This window comes from Phaenicophaeus curvirostris, chromosome 4 (assembly GCF_032191515.1).
Source record: "Phaenicophaeus curvirostris isolate KB17595 chromosome 4, BPBGC_Pcur_1.0, whole genome shotgun sequence".
NCBI classification, from domain to species: Eukaryota; Metazoa; Chordata; class Aves; order Cuculiformes; family Cuculidae; genus Phaenicophaeus; species Phaenicophaeus curvirostris.
Genome location: NC_091395.1, coordinates 28,831,111 through 28,851,764, shown reverse-complemented (window position 1 = coordinate 28,851,764; position 20,654 = coordinate 28,831,111). Strand labels below are relative to the sequence as shown.

Genomic DNA, 20,654 nt, shown 5'->3' with positions numbered 1-20,654 from the left:
TGGTGCAGCTCAGGTGGTCTATAACAGTTTAATTAATTTTCATACTTCACCTGCCTCAGATCCACAGGTTTAATTCCCCTTGTTCTAGGGGGAAATGTTATAGGAAGCAATATAGGAAATATGAAGTATAATGTAATAAAAGCAATATGTGGTGAGACCTTGGCACTGTGCAGGACTTAGTAGGATGTAGTCAGATTTAAGTTAGCAGAAAAAAAATGTTCGAGAAACTCAGTTATTTACCTAAGGACATGTTCAAAAAATTTTGTGGCTAAACACAAGCTCACTCTGTCTTTACTCTGAACCAGCCAGAGATGTGCTAACCCCAATCTAAAAGCCATAATGGTGTGATTATTACAGGATTGTGCTCAAGCTAATAAATAACCTCAGTGTCATGCTAACCATAGCGACATGCATCAAAATTGCCTGTCTGGCTCTCACAGGGGGCAAGATCATCTGGAGTCATCCTGCAAATGGCTGTGCAGATGTACCCTTAATCAGTGTGTTGTTTCCCACACAACCCCCTACCCCCTCCTTTTTAAAAATTTTTATTCTAGTATCTCTTAAAAAATATATTATAGAAAAGATGAAAAATATTTAAATATATATACACACAAAGTATTATCTTATTTTTAACTGAAAATGTCGTTTAATTAAATGTTTATATATTATTCCCTGACAATACTAGCCTGTAGTAGTCGCAAGCAAGTTTTAAAGGTATTTCTGCAATGATCAACTTCCTTATTTTTATTGTAATCATATTAATGTTTTGACTGAAGATGTGAGAAAAATCTTAAAATTACCATTCAGCAAGGCTCATGTGCGTATCTTGGTAGTTCATATTGCAAGAGTTGATTTTCCATGTTTATCAGTTTAGATAATAAAGCTCTTAACTGAAAGAGCAATCACAACTGCAGGACTATTGCCTTTTGTTTTGAAGAAAATCTATGCATTTCATATGGTTTTATACCAGAGGCAGAGTTTTTTTCTTGCACATATTTAAAATGTTGTTCAAGTTTTTTGAGGGAGTGGGTTAAATATCTAATTTTCCCTGAATCTGAAAACTGAAGGTTTTAGAGGCTAAAGATTTTCAGTGTATACATTTAACATAGCTCTCTTGATTTTACAGTTCTTATGTAAAGATGAAATGTGTGTCATGATGAATTTTGAATATTGCTGTAGCATGTTTCAGCTTTCAACTCTGATTCTTTATAGTAAATATTCACTGTTTCATCTTTAGTATTTTAACCCCTTCTGACAAAGATGTAAAAAAGTAAAAGCTAGCTTGAAAAATATGCTGCGTTATAGTTCATCTTGTGCCTTCTTAGTAGTAGAGAAGCTGTGGAGGGAAACAGAAAAATTGCTGTATTCAACTAGAAAAGCCCCTTTTTATTTGTGCAGATCACTTATGTTGGCCTCAAAAAATACCTAACCGTATCCCAAACTCAACCTGACCTTATGTGGAAATCTCTTTTGGGTGAGAAACATTGAGGGGACAGGGAAACAAAAATCAACAAACAAACGTAATTTTTGTGCTATTTCTTTTAAGTATTTGTCTTTAGTTTTGCTTCCACTAAAATCAGTCACAAAACATTGTTTTGGTTTGTTTTGTTTAAATGGGGCTCAATTGTCTATCCCTATATGCTGATGGGTCAAAGAACGAAAACTGGAGTGCAAATATGCTAAGAGTAAGACTATTGCTTGTACTGCAACTGCTTAGCATTGCTGAGTTCAATTTTTCTGTGAAGAACTGAAATGATGAAGGAACAATTTAGGCTTCAGAATTTTTAGGGGAATGTAGTCTGTGGAAAACTGTCCTAATTCTGGCAGTCCTGTATGTATTCTGCCAAATAAGTGCACAAATCCCTTGGAGAAATAAAAATTTATTATACTCATCTACTTATGAGTTTTCACTCTGTTCTCCTTTTTTTCCAATAGGGTGGAGTAAATGGCTTAACTGGAGAACTGGAATTTGCAGAAAATGGTGGGAATCCCAATGTCCATTTTGAAATTTTGGGGACAAATTATGGAGAAGATCTCGGTAGAGGCATCCGCAAGGTGAGGCTACCTATATGCAAACAAGAGGCTGTTTTTACTAATTCTTTTGAAAGTTTTCTTGTGTTCCATGTTAATAGAAAAGTGTTTGATGACAGATAATGTGTAGTTGTGTATTGTTAAGAGGAATAAGAAATGGGAGGAAAGTCTTGAACTTCTAGATACCCATCTATTTTATTATTGCAAAGAGACCTTGCAGTAGGTTGTGTTGATCAAAGTGGTGTTTGTAATACAGAATGTGTTAAGTTGTTGGTTGACTGTCCAAAATGACCAGTGAAAGCTGTTGTTTTGTGACCCTTGCAACTCATTTCCAAAATACCAAATTTTACAGTGAATTATGTTTAAGGCACCTCAATTAGTACTTGATACTTATTGTCAAAATGGGATGCTGCAACCATTAGATGATTAAAATTCATAACTGCAGAAAGCTGAAATCTGCTGTAGCATAGAAAAAAAGTTCTATACTCTCTTGTCGTCATGAAATGCTTTAGTAGAAGTTAAGTTTTACAGAATAAGTGTAAAGTTATGTATTCAACTGCCAGACATGGGCCAAATACTTGAACTTCGATTGTTTGAGGAAATGTTATGTCTCCAGAAAATTACTTGCTATTTCAGTTTTGCTACTCTGTAAAAGTAAACTTAAATCCTGTGTAAGGAATGGTGGAAGCAGGTCTCTATTTGCAATGCATATCCTTAACTTTGGATAACTGCCTGCCTGGGATGGCAAAATTAGCAAAAATTATATGGTACTTCTTAAGGAAAACAAAGACTAATAGTCTTGTCCAGCAGCAGTTCTCCTTCAGTGACAGACCTCCTGAAATATATCAAGATCTCTATTCAGTGTAACAAATCATGCTGGTTTTCTATATGTGAGGAGCCTGAGGAGATTGTCTGAAATCAAGTGACAAAGTTATCTTAACATACGTAGACTGTTTCCAGGCGTCACTACTTGATGAAGTATATAATTTGTCTGCATGCCTTCTACAGTAACAGATAAGTGCTCTGAAAGAAAGGAGAGAGAAATAAGAAGTTAAAAGTGTCTAAACTCTTGAAATTTCTTCTCTGCTATTCATTGGAATTGTTATTCCATTTCTGCTGTTTCATCTGTTGTCAATACCATAATGTACACACATGCCTATAGTTGTGTCATCTTAAGCAGAAAAGATGCTTTGGAAACTGAACACAATTGGATCTTGTTGATATTTGTAGGTGTGCTTCTCAAAGTGTGTAGATGACCAGAATATTGGATGAATTCCTATTTCCTCACCTGTAAATTCAATCTGTTTCAGCGTATTTTGACTTGATTTATTTTCCATGCTATGCATTGAGAAGCTTTTTATTCTTTAGAGCAACTAAAGAATAGTTGCTACGACATCCTACGACAAATCTGTATCTCTTAATTTAATTTAGTTTATTTGGTTAGCTTAGCTGTTTTTTGACTTCAGGGCTGTCTGAGTTAATGCCAGAGTGAAACATTAAATTGTGTTCTTCTATTTCAAAAAAAAAAAAAATAGAAAAGAAAGAGACCAGCAGAAAGGTCTAGCAAATATAGAAGTATAAAAAGATTTCCTACCCCTTCTAATTCTTTTCCAACAGTACCTTTTAGATTTATAGTGCAAATTTAAACTATGGTGCAGTTTAATTTGAAGAAAAGATTAATGACCATGAGCACGCATAAGTTGTGCAAAACAATGAGATACTCCAAACAGCCTTTTTGAACCTTCCTTGTTACTCTTCACCATAGTTCAAGGACAAAGAGACATTCAGTGTCTTTGAAAGGAAACAGATTTTAAGTTGGTCAAAGGAAATGGTGTTTTGCACAGACTATAATTAGACCATGAAACTCAGTGTCACAAGACATTGTTCAGAAGAAAAACAAAATCAAAAAGTAAGGTACAGGAAGTTTGTAATTTTTTATTTGGCAAGATGAATGTTTATAATTAAATATAAAAAAAATTTTGCCGCTGAAAGTTGCACTGTAGAAGTCTGTCCTTAGAGTTGTGTGATGTTCTGCAGCTGGTTGAAATGTATAAGGTGTCCAGAGAAGACCAGGTTTAATTTGTTCCATTTCTTTTTCTAAACAGCATTCAGTGATCCTTAGAAAGCTTTAAAAGTAATCCTGATGTAGAGAAAGAAACTTTCTTTAGAAAGAAATCTCTGTATAGATTGTGAGACTTTGATAATTGTTCTTGGAAGCGTCTTTCAAAAAGAAATTAAAATAATTCTAATTATGGTATTTTTTACACTAGCCTGAATAATAACAGGATTTAAAATAAATACAGTATTTATAATCAATGTCACAAAGTTAAAAAAAGAAGTTGGGGGGATCCTAAAACACTTACATCAGAGAAAAAGGCAATTTTTGAGGGGAAAATGCCTTATGTAGGTTTTACTCTTTTGGCAAACTTTCACATATTTTGTCTTTGGTTAGGTTTTACTTTACAGTATATGAGCCACTAGTGTTGGAAGCAAATTGCAATAATTACAGGGAGTCAGATACATTTTCGTTAGCTACACTAATTAAAGTGCACTTCAGATTTTCATGTATTTAGGGGCCTAGCTACCAAACTACCTAACCATTTATATTTCTCAGCTCTAGTGGAAGCAGCTGCAACTAGCAGAAAGACTGAAATTTCTGAAAAAAATTCATCTTCCCTAATTAACATATTTCCAAGTACTTTTATAGGAGATAATGAAGGGTGAAATCATGACAAAAGGCCTATTGAAGTCATTGGGACCAAAAGGTCAAGTCGAGTATGTAAAGAATCTGTGTTTTTTTCCCCTTGAGGAACAATCAATTGCCTTTAATTAAGGGAGGTAAAATTCTCAAATGCTCTTGAATTTCTCAAGAGCCCAAATTCTGCTTGAAGTCAGTTCAGTTTGGGTTCCAGCGTAATTTAGTTACATTTGAAAAGCTTATTTGTATTCACAGGTTAATATTCCTAGTATTCAAAAAAAGCAAACAGGAAACACCAAGAATTCATGGTTTTGATTGGTTTTATTGGCCAAATTAAGTCATTCATCTAGAAGAAACTGTCTGCAAGCCCTCTCCTTCACCTTCTATGAGCTACTGTCATGCCTGGAAAGCAGTGAGAGCATTTGTGTGGAAATTCGTTGTGCTTAGGTCCTTCATCTAGTGAAAAATTAGCAAATTCAAGTGTGAGATTTGCTTGAAATACAAATTTTGTACTGTTATGTCTGTAAATTCTGTCCATCACCTTAGGCTATATGTGTTGCCAGAGTTGAATACTTGGAGTCATACAGTAAGATTGCTGCCAGATACTGCTTTTATTGGCACCAGTGGTGTTACCATCCCAAAGGAACTGCTGAAACTTTTACACATGTTGTGGCTTGTGTTTGTGCAGATATAGTTATATTCAGTGGGAGAAATGGGTGTATTTCTGACATTGCTGTGTAGGTATTTGTCTGTTGGTATTTGACATTTGAGTATGTATTCTTCAACATTTAAATTTCAGTGCAATGCTTTTTATCTATACTGTTGAAATAAAAGCTGCCATTCCTTTGAATAACCATTGAACAAACAAACGAACAAAAGGGAGTTGATAGCTGAGAGGAGTACTGTCTTGTATCATGGTATCTTGGTAGTATACAGAACAGCACTACAAAAATAAAGTGGTTTTCATATTTCTTCCAGTGCTGCTTGTAATTCAGAATGGGCTCATCCTCAAAGGCTCTGTTCTACACCTTTTGAAGTTTAAAGGACTTTCTTTCTGTTCCCACATTGTTTTTCTTACCATATGTGGACATTTGAAGATCATGGTGCATTTTGTTCTGTTTCCATATCTCTGTTAGCACACGTTCACCTCCTGTGCATTTCTCTCCTCTTCTGAAGATGGTTTCTGTCTTTTCCTCCCAGTCAGGGAGCAAGATGATGTGCTAGGTGCTTACCTCTCTTCCCCTCTGCACCCGGTTGTCCATGTAAAGGCTTTCTTTGCATTTAGGACACCTAGAGATGCCTTGGAGCAAGGAAAGAGCCTTGGACATGCAAGAAAACATCCTGGCCGAGGCACCTAGGAACCCAGTATGCTTTGAGACCTCCACATTTACCCTGTAGGATTTGTAGGGCTCTGTACTGTATCAAATTTTAATGTGATGACCTTAAGGAAGAAATGTTATCTATTTTAATCTGAGGAATTTCTGTAGTGCTAACCATTTCATGTTAGTGTGATTGGAGGCCTTTGGCTGTGGTGCCTGTCAAATGTATTGTTCCTCTCTCCTTCTGCTAGTGCAAATAGCAGGACCTTCCTTGTTGAGTGCAGGTTTTTATTTCACGGATTATTAACGGTTACGTGGAATGTTCTGTAATTGTGTAATTTGTTCAGAGATGGGAAAGTTGTATGGCATTTTTTATTTTCATTCTAGTGAAAGAATTGCTAGTTCCACTTCATGTGAGAACAGTTATTGTTTACAATAGTGGCATTGCTTTCTTAACTTCATTTTTTTACATCTGCATCACAAGGCAATATATATTACGAGTGTATTTTGTGATCTTGGGGGAAGTTGCTATCTCTTCTTACAAAGCTAAAACTTACTTTTTGCATCTTTTATCTCTTATTACCTTTTGCTTCATTACGTAAAAAGAGAAGTTATACAGCTTTGCTAACACTTACTAACTAACACTATTTAAAATAACCAATAGTGGACAGAATAGTTTCTTCTTGGTTAGCTGCTCGAGGTGAATGATGGGTTCACCTGTTCCCTTTGTGATCATGATCAAAGATAGAGCTCTATAATGTGATTTTTAAAACGTCTATATACGTGTGTGTGTGTATATATATATCTCAGCACCTGGTACTTTAAGCTGTGATCTGTTTTAGCTGTTTCTAAAGACTGACATGCAATTTACCATGTGACTGCAAGATATACTTGAAATTTACAGAGGCATTATTCATGGTGTATTTTCCAGTGAGTTGAAAATAAATGTCACTGTGTCTGACTGCTTTGCCTGCAGTGTTGATAGAAAAGGTGGACCTGGCATAGTACTAACACAATACTCTCTCTAAAGCAACTTTAAATACATAAGCAGACTGCTAGAAATGAAATAAACTACTTAGTACTAAAGATAAAGAGGTAATTAAGTACCTTGGTGAACTGGGACGTGCTGTTCCAGTTCAGTACAGTACTTAAATCTGCTGAAGAGTATGATTTCCTTTCTTTATTTAGTGCTATGCAATAGATAAAGGTAAGGTGACTGATTCTTTCTTCTGGCTTCTGCAAATCTTTTGTGAAATTTCAGTAGAATATAATTGGGCTGGAAAGTGTTGGGAATTTGCATATTAACACAATATAAGTAGTGTTAGTAGACAACTAACTTGAAACTGCACTAATGTTTAGCTTAAAAGTCAAACTAAATGCATATTTGAGTTCAGTGGAAAATAGAAAAAATGCCTCTATCCCTAAGTGTATTCTTGAATTTTAAAAGATTTAAAAGTTAAAAAAACCCCTCTCTTCCAAATAAAGTGTTTTCTTTTAAAATCTAAGATTGCCGGAAGAGAGATAGAATGACTCAAAGCAATGGATAGTGCACCATTTGGAGAATTTGTCAGGTTTTGGACACTTTGCATCATAGAGAGGGAGAAGGGAAATCTAGATCTTGGTGCTAGACACTTCAGGTGCCTGCCCTGACCTTGGGCTGTTTGACTGAATGAGTATTTCAATGTTCATAACAAGTGAAAAGTAAAGAAGCTAGAGATAGATTTGGTGGCTTAATAGATGCTGCCACAGGAATGTGGTAGACCAAGGTTCAAGTTCTTCCAGTGATCATTAATAAATGCAGACAAGGTCTGCTGCTGCAGGCAGCATTATGAGCAACCCATTCCTCATTAGTTATTCATCTGTGGAGTAGGACATCCACCAGGAATACGTGAGAGCCAGAATCGGGTTTATGAGCAAAATCACCCAGAACTCAAAGTCAAAACTAATGCCCACAAAGTGAAGGCAAACACAGTGGAACAGAAACATATGATACCACTTGTTTTTCCTTAGAAGGAGCACAGCTATGTCTGCTGAGTGCTGGAATGCCCAAACATTTGCACATAGCAGGACTTGTTGTGAAACAGAAAGATTATTAGGCAGTAAGACAAGTAAGACAAGTGGGTGTCCAGATTTCATGGTCTAGAAGAAGGTTTAAGTTCCTGGGTTAAAATTCAATTCAAATAATTATGATACAGGTTTGTTCTGTTTTCAGAAGGTGGGTGGGATGGGTTTTAGCAGTGACATTTATAGGGCTAGAGGAAGGGGATTTGAACCCCCCAGAAAATCTTTCAAGCATCTGAGTAACTGCAGCATTCTGGAGTGAGTAGGGGTTTGCTCCTGCATTTGAAACAGTGAGGAAAAGAGGAAAATGCAGGGTGTCAAGAGGCGAGGATACAGTGGACCCTGGGGAGAAGCACTGATGTCAAAGAAAAGTTCTCTTTGGGACTCCTGTAACATTTCTCTTGGCAGTTTTGCAGAGATGAGTCCATATCTCTTGCTCAGAATTTCCATTCTTTTTAAAACTGATATGAACGTATGAAGCTGATTTTACAGGCTTGAGAATTGCCAGTGATCACTGACTGCATTCATTAGAAAGAGACAAATCTTTTTTATGCACTTTAAATTATATAATTTCATTAGTTTTATTAATTATTTTCATCAAGATAAGAGGTTACTGTTTACCCATCTCCTGTCAAAAATGCCACTGTCTTGGCAGCAAAGAACAGGAGAAATATTTTACACTTTCAAAATTGTGCTTTTAATTTCCTTTAATATTTTGTTATGACAATGGAAGCGCAAGAAATATCAGTCAAATGATAACAATTTTTAAAAAGCTAGGAATTGTAACTTTTCTGTCGATTCTGCTGGGCAAGAGCTTAACCACAAAGACTCCCATGGGATTTTTCTGTGTTTCAAAATGGGCAGAAGTAAAATGAATGATAGCAAACTCATTCATTTCTTTTTTGCAGCAGAGATTTTTTTTGTCCTGAAAAAAATTGAATAGCAGAAATAGCATGGTGGTTTTTTAATTACAATAGTGGGAAAGAGAATTTGGATTTGAATGTTGGTAAGGTTAATATATATGTTGATTAGTATGTGTTGGACATTTTTCTTTTATTTTTTTTCTTCTCTGTGAACTGCTTGCATCTGGCTGCAAGTCAACCAGACCAAAGGATTATATCAATTTTGTTTTTCCAAACTTGATATTTGCAATTAGTAACCCTTTACGGTTTTCATTATGATTGGTTGAGCCACTTTTGAAATATCTTTACTATAGTTACATGGCTTTATCTTCTGCTTGAGTAACTGTGAAAGCCTCCAAGTGAACATGGATCTGCAGAACTGGCTGGCAAGTTGTGGTGAATTTTTATCCTCAAATACTTTAACTGAGCAAATTAGCTTTGTAACTCACTTCAGAGATCTGAAGTGCTTGGGAACTTTGAAGTGCCTCGAAAGTGACATTTTGAATAATGTCAGAAGGAACTGTTATGATTTAAGAATGGACTTAATGCTTCATTGACCTCTCAGGCAGTAATGCTTCTGTGCAATTTTGGAAATCCCATTAGGGACTACTCTTCACCTTTAAGGGAGCACTCAGTGGCTGCTACTTAAAGAATGTGGTTCATCATCCTTGAAATTAATGGGATAAAACACTACTCAACTTGGAATTACTTGTTTTAAGGTGGGGATTCTCAATGAATTATAGGTGCATTTCAGAATTAAAGCATTCAAAATTTTTCAGTGCTTGTCTTTTGCTCTTTAGAATTGTTTTGGTTTCAATCAAAGCTATCATCTGATGAAAATGGCTTCATTTCACAAATACTTGTAACTGGAACAAACATACATTTTCCAGTAGTAGGAAGAAGTAGTAAGTGTGCTTAATCATCCATTAATCCAAAAGGAGGGGGTGTTGTAGCCAATTTATCATGTGAAGAGAGAGATAATAACTGCATCTTCAGTAAGTTAAATAATTCCATCCAAATTTTAATGCAAAGTGGGTATCCTAGTCAAAAATTAATATTAATTGGAAAACCATGTAGACAGGAGAGAGGAATGTTAAAAAATTGAGCTGCTGCTTTTAACAGGGGCATGAAAAGATGTTAGTAGGAAATGGGTCATTTAGCTTTAGCTTTCCAGGGTGGTGAAGGGTATTGTTCAATTCTCAGAATTAAGATCTCAATGCACAACATTGAGAAGGCTGATATATCTGAGGGTTGTAACACAGATCTTAGTCCATAATATGTGGAAGTAGATCTACAAAGATTTCACAAGACTTGATAAACTTTTTTTTTTCCTTCACGAACCAGAGGCCAAGATTGACACGGTTAGGTGGCTTTCTATGTCCTGCCAACCATGTCTTCCCACAACAAGGAGTCATAGAATTGTAGAACTGCACAGGCTGAACTGCAAAGATCATCTGGTCCAATCTTGCAATAAGTTGTTTCGAATTTGTACATTATGTGAGGGACTTCTTCAAAGCTGGGTTGTCCTGGAGGCTGATAAATGTTGAATGAGCTCCTGTGTTACCTCTGAGAGGCCTGGAAGTCTCACATTGATCAAAACTTTACTAGTAGAAAATTTTAAAGTAGGCAGGACAGTCTTCTTCCATAGTAAGAATTCTTTGTTCCAAGTTAGCCTATTCACAGGAAAATATGAGAAGAGTCTCATTAGATACTGAATGTTTCTGTATAGCGCACATGAAGACAAGTTGGTTTGGGTTTCAGGTTTGTTTTTGGTTTGGTTTGGTTTTTAAGTGGAGGGGAGTGTGGGCTCAGTAGTGGTGGGGGGTGATGGGTTTTTTGTTCGTTTTTTTTGGCTTTTTTCTTTTTTGTAGAAAGACTGTATTTCATTAAGCATGATGCCGAATGTTCTTTTGTTGACAGCTGTAGGCGTTATTTTCCTGCAGTGTGGTAAGCAGCCCTGATCAGCCCAATGACATTTGCTTCTGTAGCCATAGAATACTCGGGGTCACTTTCTATTAAATTAGGGAGAACCCATACCCAAATGTTTAATTCTTTTAATCCTTCCTTCAAAGGCTGTGGGATCTAGAGGATCAGCTGGCTAAGTCATAAGCTGAGTGTGAAACTGGTAATTGAACCTAATGAAAATGCAGGGCATTTCATTATTGCAGTAATAATGATTTTGTATTATTATTATTCCTATAATAATAATTTCATTATTATTATAGAAGTTGAAATATTTTTATGATTCAGCCTTAAAATTACCATGCTTAGATTTTTACCTGTTCTAAAGTTATTATATAATGCCTTAATCAAAAGGTAAGTTACAATAAAAGTTAATAATAAATATTCTCGGTCTTCATGGTGTATTTCTGCTTTAAAGTACGCAGCAGAAGTAACTGAAAAATTGATGTATTAAGTCTCAAATACTTTTCAGTTTCATCTCTGTAAACAGATTGAATTTAATTAGATAGAACATCATTTTCTGAAAAAGAAAGGTTTTCAGGAAATGGTAAGCACTAACAAGGCTTTGAAACTCTTTAGGCTATAAGTAAATGAGGGCTAATATTATGTTTTAAGGACTTTGGCAAGGTGTGTCTGGCATCTGTGGGAGATGTCTGCTGGAACATTACTTGCAACAATACTTCTCTCCATTTCTCAAAACCTGTGAAAATGAATACAGCCATTTCTTTCTCAAGCATAGCAGTGGATGGAATATTTTTCTTGTGTAAACAGAAAAGGGTAGGATGGAATAGATTGCAGAAAGTTTTCTATTGAAATTTGAGCTCAGATTAACTTTAATTTTTGTTGTATGTATAAAGCATTTTATGATTTTGTTTAGAAAAATGTGATGTATCGAAACTGGTATGTTTGATTTAAAAAAAAACCAAATAGAAGTTGGTAACATTTGGATTTATACTAATAACCTACTAGCTGTAACTAATAACCTTATCATATTTGCAGACAGCAGAAATAGACATTGAGAATAAAATACATGGTACAGTACATGGTGTCTCCCTTAAGCCCCTGGAAATAAACCCCCTTATTTTTCATGGACTTATCCAACATTTCTGTCTAGGAGAGATAGGTAAAGAAGCCAAAGCAAACCCAGAGATTAGGAGCTGAGCCATGGTTAGAGCAAGAAATAAGGATTGTTTTGCTATGTCTGAGCCATATGCTCTTTCATGAGCAATCCCAGTGTTACTGCAGATATTGCCAGAGTTGTTACTGCCACACCCTGCTCTCCTGTGGTAATCATAGAATCACTAGGTTGGAAAAGACCCGCTGGATCATCGAGTCCAACCATTCCTATCAAACACTAAACCATGCCCCTCAGCACCTCATCCACCCATCCTTTAAACACCTCCAGGGAAGGTGACTCAACCACCTCCCTGGGCAGCATGCCACCCTTTATGTATATTATCTTCAGCAGTGCTTCCAATTCATTTATCTACTGTTTTGCAGCTTTATATTCCTTCCATCTTTGCTTCCTCATGGTCTCCCTTGAACCTCAGATCTACTCACATCTTTGCTTCATTTTCCTGATCCATGTGGAACAGGCTTCTTCTCCACCTTATCTAGTCATAAAGTTATTAGTCTGAAGTGCTGGATTTGCTTTTTTTGGTTTGATGGTTTGTGTGTTGTTTGTGTTTGTTGTGGGTTGGGTTTTTTTTAAAAAAAAACAAACCCTAATGTACTTAGAGCTCATAAAAATCTTATTTTAATAGTGCATTCTAATGAGGTACATTAATAATGATCCATAAATGTTCTATATGAATATTTTCATGCAATGTGCTGTTTGTATGCATCTCTAATGATTTTTCATTATAACTTGATTGCTTTTAAAAATAATAGATTATATTTTAAAGCCTTGGTATTGGTACTTTTAATCAGTTTGGCTCTGGAATGTTTCAGTATTTTAAACTTATTAGTATTCTGAATTAGTGCTCAGGTACTATTAGCTCTCTAAATTTATTAACTACTGATAAAATGTGTGATTTCCCCATTGAACGTGCACGTCTGATATCTCTTTAGTTGGTTTATTTTAAGCTGTGTATTATATTACTTGTGACTTATACTTGACATAAACATATGAAATAAGAGAAGAAATATTTTAGTTAAGATCTAGTTAAATAGCATAAATCCATTCTATATCTAGACAAAAAGAAGAATTTCATTATGAGAGTAGCAAGGCACTGGCACAGGTTGCCCAGGGAAGCTGTGGCTGCCCCATCTCTGGAGGTGTTCAAGACCAGGTTAGATGTGGCCTTGGGCAGCCTGGTCTGGTGGGAGGTGTCCCTGCCCATGGCAGGGGGGTTGGAAATAGATGATCTTTAAGGTCCCTTCCAACCCAAACTATTCTATGATAATTAAACCACACTTGTCACTCTCTGGAACAGTGCCAATTAATGCATTGTTGTTAAAATATTTGTTAACTACTTCAAGGGAATATCAGTCCCACTCACACCATAGAGTTTAAACAGTTTTATAAACTCTTTTTTCTTGTATCCATTCCTATATACATTAAGAGTTCTCTTCTTCCTAGTCATCTTACCTCTGCAATAACTACCCTGCCTTGCAGTCCCTGGACCAGTCATCCAGGCATGCTGCTAGGTGTATGTTTCTTGCTGCTTCGTTCATTTTTTTTTTTTCCTTTGAATTGACATTGGAGATTATGTGAGTCTACTTTGTCTTGCAAAGTAATGCTGCACTAGCAAAGAGTAGTGTCTGAGAATTTCCATCCTTTGCTGCAGGCATGTAGGCAATGGCATAAAATGCATGAAAGGTTCTTTTGCACGCTGGAAAAAAACTGCTTAGAAATGGTTACAGGAGGGATAGTTAAAGCTTTGAATTAAAGAGTAGATCCAGTTCACTGTTGGAACAGTTCTGTTCACAGTGTCACTGGGTGAAATTCCAGTTTATTCCAGAAGGGGTCTACAACCCAGGAAACAAAGTGCCCCATAGATGGATTTTTATTTTATGTGTGTAACAGTCTCTTGAAGAGGGAGGAACAGAAAAGGTGAACTACAGTGGTCGTGATATATGGTAATATTTTATCTAAAGCACAATCTACAGGGCTTGGATAGTCCTTGTGTCTGATTGCTAGCAGAAAGATTTTAAATTACAGGCTCGTGGTCAGTGTAGACTAAGTTAAATTGTATTTCCCTAATATTTTGTGACCTATTTGTTCACAAATTACCTTTTCAAATACGTTTGAAAGACTAGAATAATTTGCATCTAGTTTGATCTACAATAAAGTTATAATGTGTCTCTTGATATGCTTGATTCTGGATAGTTAAACTGATTTCTCTGTTTGGCCTTGGGGCTTGTTGTATGCTGAACAGCATGTGGAAGTTATTCTCCTCTCTTGCTACTAACTTTACTGCTGAAGACTTTACACCCTGCTTGCTTTTAGCTTTGCCACTTATTGTGTCTGCGGGAAAGCAAACATGACAAGACCAACTAAGTGATGGATATCTTCCCACATGAGAATACAATCTTTATGTCGGTTTGTGACTGTAGGCCACCAACAGATTGCATTACACAGGGATTGGTGCACTGAATACAAATGTTTTTAGCATCTCTACGTTCTGAAGCATTTCTGTTCAGTCTATAGGGGAGTGTATTTCACATCAAACTGATTTCGTGGCAAAGATTTTCATGCTACGTTTACAATTTACAGGGGATGAGGACAAACATGATAGGGAACTTTCATAACAAATTCTGATCTTTTTCTGATAAGGTACCATGTTTATTTAACGTGTTCAGTAGGTAACATCATACTCCACATTTATTACAGATTGATTTTTCCAAATTCTTTTTGGTTCCAGTTGGATAGTCCTTCTCTAAGTTTTATTAGGCTCTTTTCTAACAGCTTTGTAATGTCTAAATTGTCACATAGTCCATTAGTCATTGGAAGGTTGTTTCTAATTTGTTGTGCCATTTTAGCATATTGAGGCAAATAATTTCTGCGAGAGAAAATTAAAACATCAATAAAGAAAACACAGAATGTTATAATATCTTGTTAAAGAAATGTTTGTCCTCCTCATAATTTTATTTTGTATTTTCTTATTCATTCTACTTGCCTTAGAAAAAGAGGAAAAGCCCATATGTAATTGTATGGTTTATATAAATCTATTTTAAAATAAGGACTTAAAAACCACTCTAAACCTTCAAAGGTTATCATTGATAACATTAAGTGGATTTCTCTCTTTTTCCTTTCTTTCCTTTTCGAGTTTTGTTTTTGGCTTTGTTTTTGTTTGTTTCTTTTTTAAACGCTTTTGCCATACCATATCTCTGAAAGGTGAGTTCACAAGTGCAAATATAATCATATACAATCATGTACCAGATTGGCCAGGTTCTATCATCACTGTGATCTCTCTCAAATCCTGTTGAACATAAACCCCAAAATCTTTCCGTGGAAGACATATTTTCTTCTGGATTACATCTATGCATCGAAAGGTTGCATGTTCTGTTGTTGGTTGTTATCTTAGCTCAGCAAAACTGTAATCTTCACCTGGCCGGGGCGAGGGGGGGGGGGGGAGGTGCCAGCTGTTTTCAGCTGTATTTTTTCAAACTGTAGGGACAGCAGCAAGCTGAGAATAGCAAGAGGTTATTGACTTGAAGATGCTGCAGTACTTTGGAGACCACAAATATCAGATTTATTACAGATATTCCAATGAAAGAGTTTGGACTCAATCTGGAATTCTTGAGATAATAACCTTACACGAAACAATGACTATATAGACTTCTTAAAAAAAAATAATAATCCTGAACAGCAAGTGCAGCTACTTACATCTAACAAGATCATTAAAAGTTGGGAACAAAAGCAGCCCTCTAACTTGCCATTTGGGGTTATGAAAGAAGAGAAAGTATGGGATAAAGCTAAGCAGTGAAGTTCTTACATTCTGGAGAAGACAGCTAAAACTGAAAATTAAACTTATACATTGCTATAAACCTGGCTGTGTAAGGCAGATTTTTCTTAATATTTGGCCTCGAAAAAATTTGTTTGAAATAGAAAAAAGAGAAATCTTATTTCATAAGGGCTCACAGTTTTATCCATAATCTCTGTATTTTTTCCAGTTCCAAACACAACAGTACACTTACTTAGGTGTAGGAGGATGTTAGTTAAAAATAATGCAGCATCAGTTGTATTTAAAATTAAATGTCTACAGAGATTTTTGCTATCATGCTTGCTACAAAGCTATAGTGCTCTTGTGTCGAATCTTGAAATAATTTGAGATATTTCACTGCCCTCTCTTGGTCAGAGTTAAAACTGGTATCACTTTCACAAACCTTAACCCAAGCACAAAAAGATTTTTCCTTTGGTGCAAGTGTTACTTGCTAGGAAATCATAGCAAGTTGAATATTGTGGATTAACAAGTATCCATCAGGTTGTGATGGTTGAAGTTGTCAGCATGAAGTTTGTGAGTGATATACCTGGTTTGATCTATGATGTGTAGACATACACAAGTAAGAATATTTATTTATTTGTTTGTTTGTGTGGTTCAACCTTATACAAGCATCATGACAACGTAACGTTTTGCTTAAGTATAAAGAAATATCTTAATAGCACCCTGAAGTCTCTGTGTCTTCTGAGCAGTGAAAAAGCTTACTGGAATACTAAGCTAGTCACTATTTTATTGAAACCTGTCCATTTTAGGCAGCTAATTCAGGTGGGTATGTTAACTAGTAATCTCCTTTACAACATGTAGAGGGAGATTCTGCCCTGGAAGGCAGTTCAAAATTACAGATGCTACCTGGAGATCTTAGCTAGCTAATTTCACAGTTTAGTTTTGAAGCCTGTAAATATCTTTCCTTCCCCAAATCTCTGTGAAAAGAAGATCAAGTTTTGCAAGCTCCCTGAGTTGCACTTGAACCAATGCTTCTTGCCTGGTATTTGGGAGCATTGAGAAGTCATACGTGTAACCTTAAACCATGACCGATTTCCTAGCCATATGCTGTTATGAATGGTTTTGTGAAGCACATCACAAACTCATGAGCTTTGATTTCTAAGCCTTTGCTAAATCTGGTTAAATGAAATCAAGGTCTGTAGTTAAACTTTGGTCAATTTTGTTTTTACTTCAAAGTAATCAAGTAAATTCTTCAATGATAGCATCATTGATTCAGAAAGGCTGTGAATTTTTATTGCAGGAGGGACTATACATCAGAAATGCCACAGATTTCGTATATATAGCTTGCAAGTCCCAAAGGGAACATTTTTGATGAAAGCTTTGCCATGTATTTCAGAAGGCCTATCTTATGGCAATATTTATGAAGGAGTGAATGGGCAAAAAGAAACTGACAGGTCTTGTATTTTGCTGGTGTGTATTTCAAGGCAAAGAAGTAAAAGAAAACAGAAATTTGGTGAATGTCCAGAGCCACATAAGCAGTTCAGAGTCTATTCTGTTGCTGAAGCACAGCCATACTTCTTCATACTGAGAAATATTACAACACAGTTTGCCATCATTGATAGCATAGCAAAATTATTACTCTGTGCTAGATGTCTTTAAACAGAGCAATGACTTGTTCTGAAACAAAGCAGATTTGCCAAGTGCCTCTGTCCTGAGCTGTGTGTTCTCAAAGGATGGAGGTGTAGGCATGGCAGTGGTGGAAAGTTTGAGCTTCACCAAGAGTGTAACAACTTCCAAGGAAAAGGCTGCAAGGGAGGCAAATCGTGATGGAAAAACAAGGAAAGCCTGCAGATGCTCACAAAGAGAAGGGATTTGTGTCTTTACTGCCTGAAGTTGCTATTTGCCCTCCAAGTTAACTGTTGCTATGCAGGGCATCTTTCAACAAAAGTGGGGTTTTTTTTTCCCCTTTCCTGTCTTAATATTTAGTAGGCAGCATCATAACCTGACTTTTCACCAGAGAGTTATCAGGAACTCTGCAGATCATCCACCCTATTGTTTGCTGTCCTGCTTGTGGTCCACATCCAGCTGTGTCCCCCTCTGAGCATTAAGTGGGGAGAGGATGGGCTTTTCTGGTATGTGGCAGTATCAACAAGTCTGACTTTATAATGAATGACGGTCATTTTTTAAACAACTTCTTTCAGCTACCTAGCAGTTTAGCCAATCAATCCATAAGGAGCTTCTGCAAATGTCACCTTGCAAACTGACTACACACTTTAGCAGGAAATTAGAAGGAGCAAAAACAATTCAAGAATCAGCTTGAAAGATGGTTATTAATTTTTTCGTCTGTGCATTTATTGAAAGAGGAAACAAACATGTCTCTTTCAACATAGCAGAAAAAGAGGAATCATTACAGATTTTAAGAATGCAATACATTTGATGCAGCAGTCTTAGTACGCAGGTTTGTGAAACGGCTCAAGGCTGCCACGCAGTTCCCTGCCTTCTTTCTTATGTAGCTGTTACTTCAAGTGAGTCTTGTGGGATATGTCCCATCCCCTACTTCATTCTGAAGAAGACAGATTCCAACTAGCTATTTCTGTATTGCTAGAAAGGCCAATGTTCTAACTTGGAAACACAAACCTGACTGGCTAGTGTATTTCTCCATGTAGCTCCGTATGGGATTTGACTAGTCTGGACGATCATCACTTGGAGGTGATTTTTAGGCTGAGAACTGGTGTAAATTAGAGACATAAATACAGGGCAAGCGCATATGAGATCAAAGTGGGTGGTAGGGAGATGGTCTTCAATAATTTTATGGAATGGCAAGATATCTCTTTTCCTCTTTAGTTTCTGTACCACTGTATGATACAACAGCAATGATGTTAATTTTCCTGTGCCCTTGTCAATGTGGGAATAGAAGAGTTTTGGGGAAGAAACGCTGTTTTGGGAGAAGTCTGGGAAGGGAATTAATATGGCTGCTGCCTATGCTGCCTTTCATGTTGTTTCTTTTACTTTGTTTTTGCTGTCCAAAAGTTCCAAGTACACATGGTCAATGTGAAAAGGCAAAAACTGAATACAGGTATTTTAAGACTTCAATAATTCATTATGCATATAATGAAGGAAGACCTAGAGTAACTGAGAAAAAATGGTACACAATTGGCTGAGCCCAGTTAAATTTCAAGTTTATCCACATATACATGCACATATACATACATACATAGAGATTCATGCACACATGAGCTGGTGGCCTATAAAGCCAGGTTTTCTTATAAAGGTTTTCCTATAAAAACCTAGACCACAGAGCTTTCTGTGTGAAAACAGAGTGCCCAGCCTCAAATACAGAATATACAGAAATCCTGAATGACCCAAAGGTGAGATGGACTCTTTAGTCCGGGCCTTTCTATTTATTTCTAAAGTCCTGAGGCTTTTCCCCCCTTACAATAATGTATCTTTTACAAATCTTTGTTTCAAGGGATGCCTCAGTTCCTGGGAGTCATCGCTTGCTGCTACTCTGCAAAAGACTCATGAGTTGCTTGTGGACAGTAGTACATATCATTGGTCTTTCTCTGTTTTTATTCTTTTTCTTTTTGTTGACCCATCTTTGAATGAGAAGCCTTCCCATCTTCTCTCTTCCCAAGTGCCAGCAGTAAATTCTGAGCTTTGCCATCACAGTATTCTTTATAGCAATAAAGAATACATTATGCCTGAGACAGTCATAGGAAATTGTGCCTGGGGTTTGACTTCTGAGAGTAATAGCTTTATAGGGACACATTTTACTTCTTGATCTGTCTTTACTTCTTAACCTCCTGCACTTTTGTCCTTACCTTCTTGACTCTTAATATTTTTGTCATCAGTTTTTCCCTTCTTTTTGCCCCTCCCTATCTTAATGATACATAGACAGACACAGGGAAGCTATCAAATTATATTTTCTTCTTGTTCTGCCAAATAACCCACTTACCACATTTTTTTCTGTTTAATGTAATAAGCCAAGTGCCATGGATTGGGAATCAGAAGAGGGTCAATTGGCTTTTCTTTTGGGGTTTAGGATTTGATGAAGCAGTTCATTAGAGCTACCATGAGTCCTGATAACAGATTTGTGATAAGGGGATTATTATATTTTATACTCTTAAATTATGTCATGCTGTGGTCGCTGGTCATGATTGCATATGACCCCACCTGGAGTACTATGTCCAGTTCTGGAATCCTCAGCATGAGGATGTGGGACTTTGGAACGGGTCCAGAGGAGAGCTTTCAAAATGATCAGAGGACTGGAACACCTCTGCCATGAGGACAGGCTGAGAGAGTTAGGGTTGTTTAGCCTGGAGAAGAGAAGGCTTCAGGGAGATCTTATAGTGACCTTCCAGTACCTGAAGAGGGCCTGCAGTAAAGCTGGGGAAAGACTTTTTACAAGGGTGTATAATGATAGGATGAGGGGAATGGATTGAAATTAGAAGGGGTAAGATGTAGAGTAGGCACGAGGAAGAAATTCTTCACGATGAGGGTGATGAGACACTGGCACAGGTTGCCCAGGGAAGCTGTGGCTGCCCCATCCCTGGAGGTGTTCAAGGCCAGGTTGGATGGGGCCTTGAGCAGCCTGGTCTGCTGGGAGGTGTCCCTGACCATAGCAGGGGGGTTGGAACTGGACGGTCTTTAAGGTCCCTTCCAACCCAGACCGTTCTATGATTCTGTGATTTCTATCTTTTGGATTTTTTTCTGCCGTGTGGTACTCCTTAATGTTTACTCTACAAATTTATTTTCTCATGTTTGAGCATTAGTGAATTTCGTAGAATCATAG

General features: G+C 36.7%; 1 protein-coding gene across 7 annotated transcripts in view; it reads left to right on the top strand.

Annotated features, from left to right (window-relative positions):
* Positions 1 to 20,654, top strand: part of GRID2 (glutamate ionotropic receptor delta type subunit 2) — a 726,503-nt gene that overhangs the window by 513,721 nt on the left and 192,128 nt on the right. For all 7 annotated transcript variants that reach the window (XR_011337353.1, XR_011337352.1, XR_011337351.1 and 4 more), the window contains exon 8: positions 1,936 to 2,055. Coding sequence is in view for 2 of the 7 variants with exons in the window: in XM_069855621.1 (XP_069711722.1) it covers positions 1,936 to 2,055 (120 nt within the window). In the remaining 5 variants the exon portion in view is untranslated. The remainder of the gene's footprint in view (positions 1 to 1,935; positions 2,056 to 20,654) is intronic.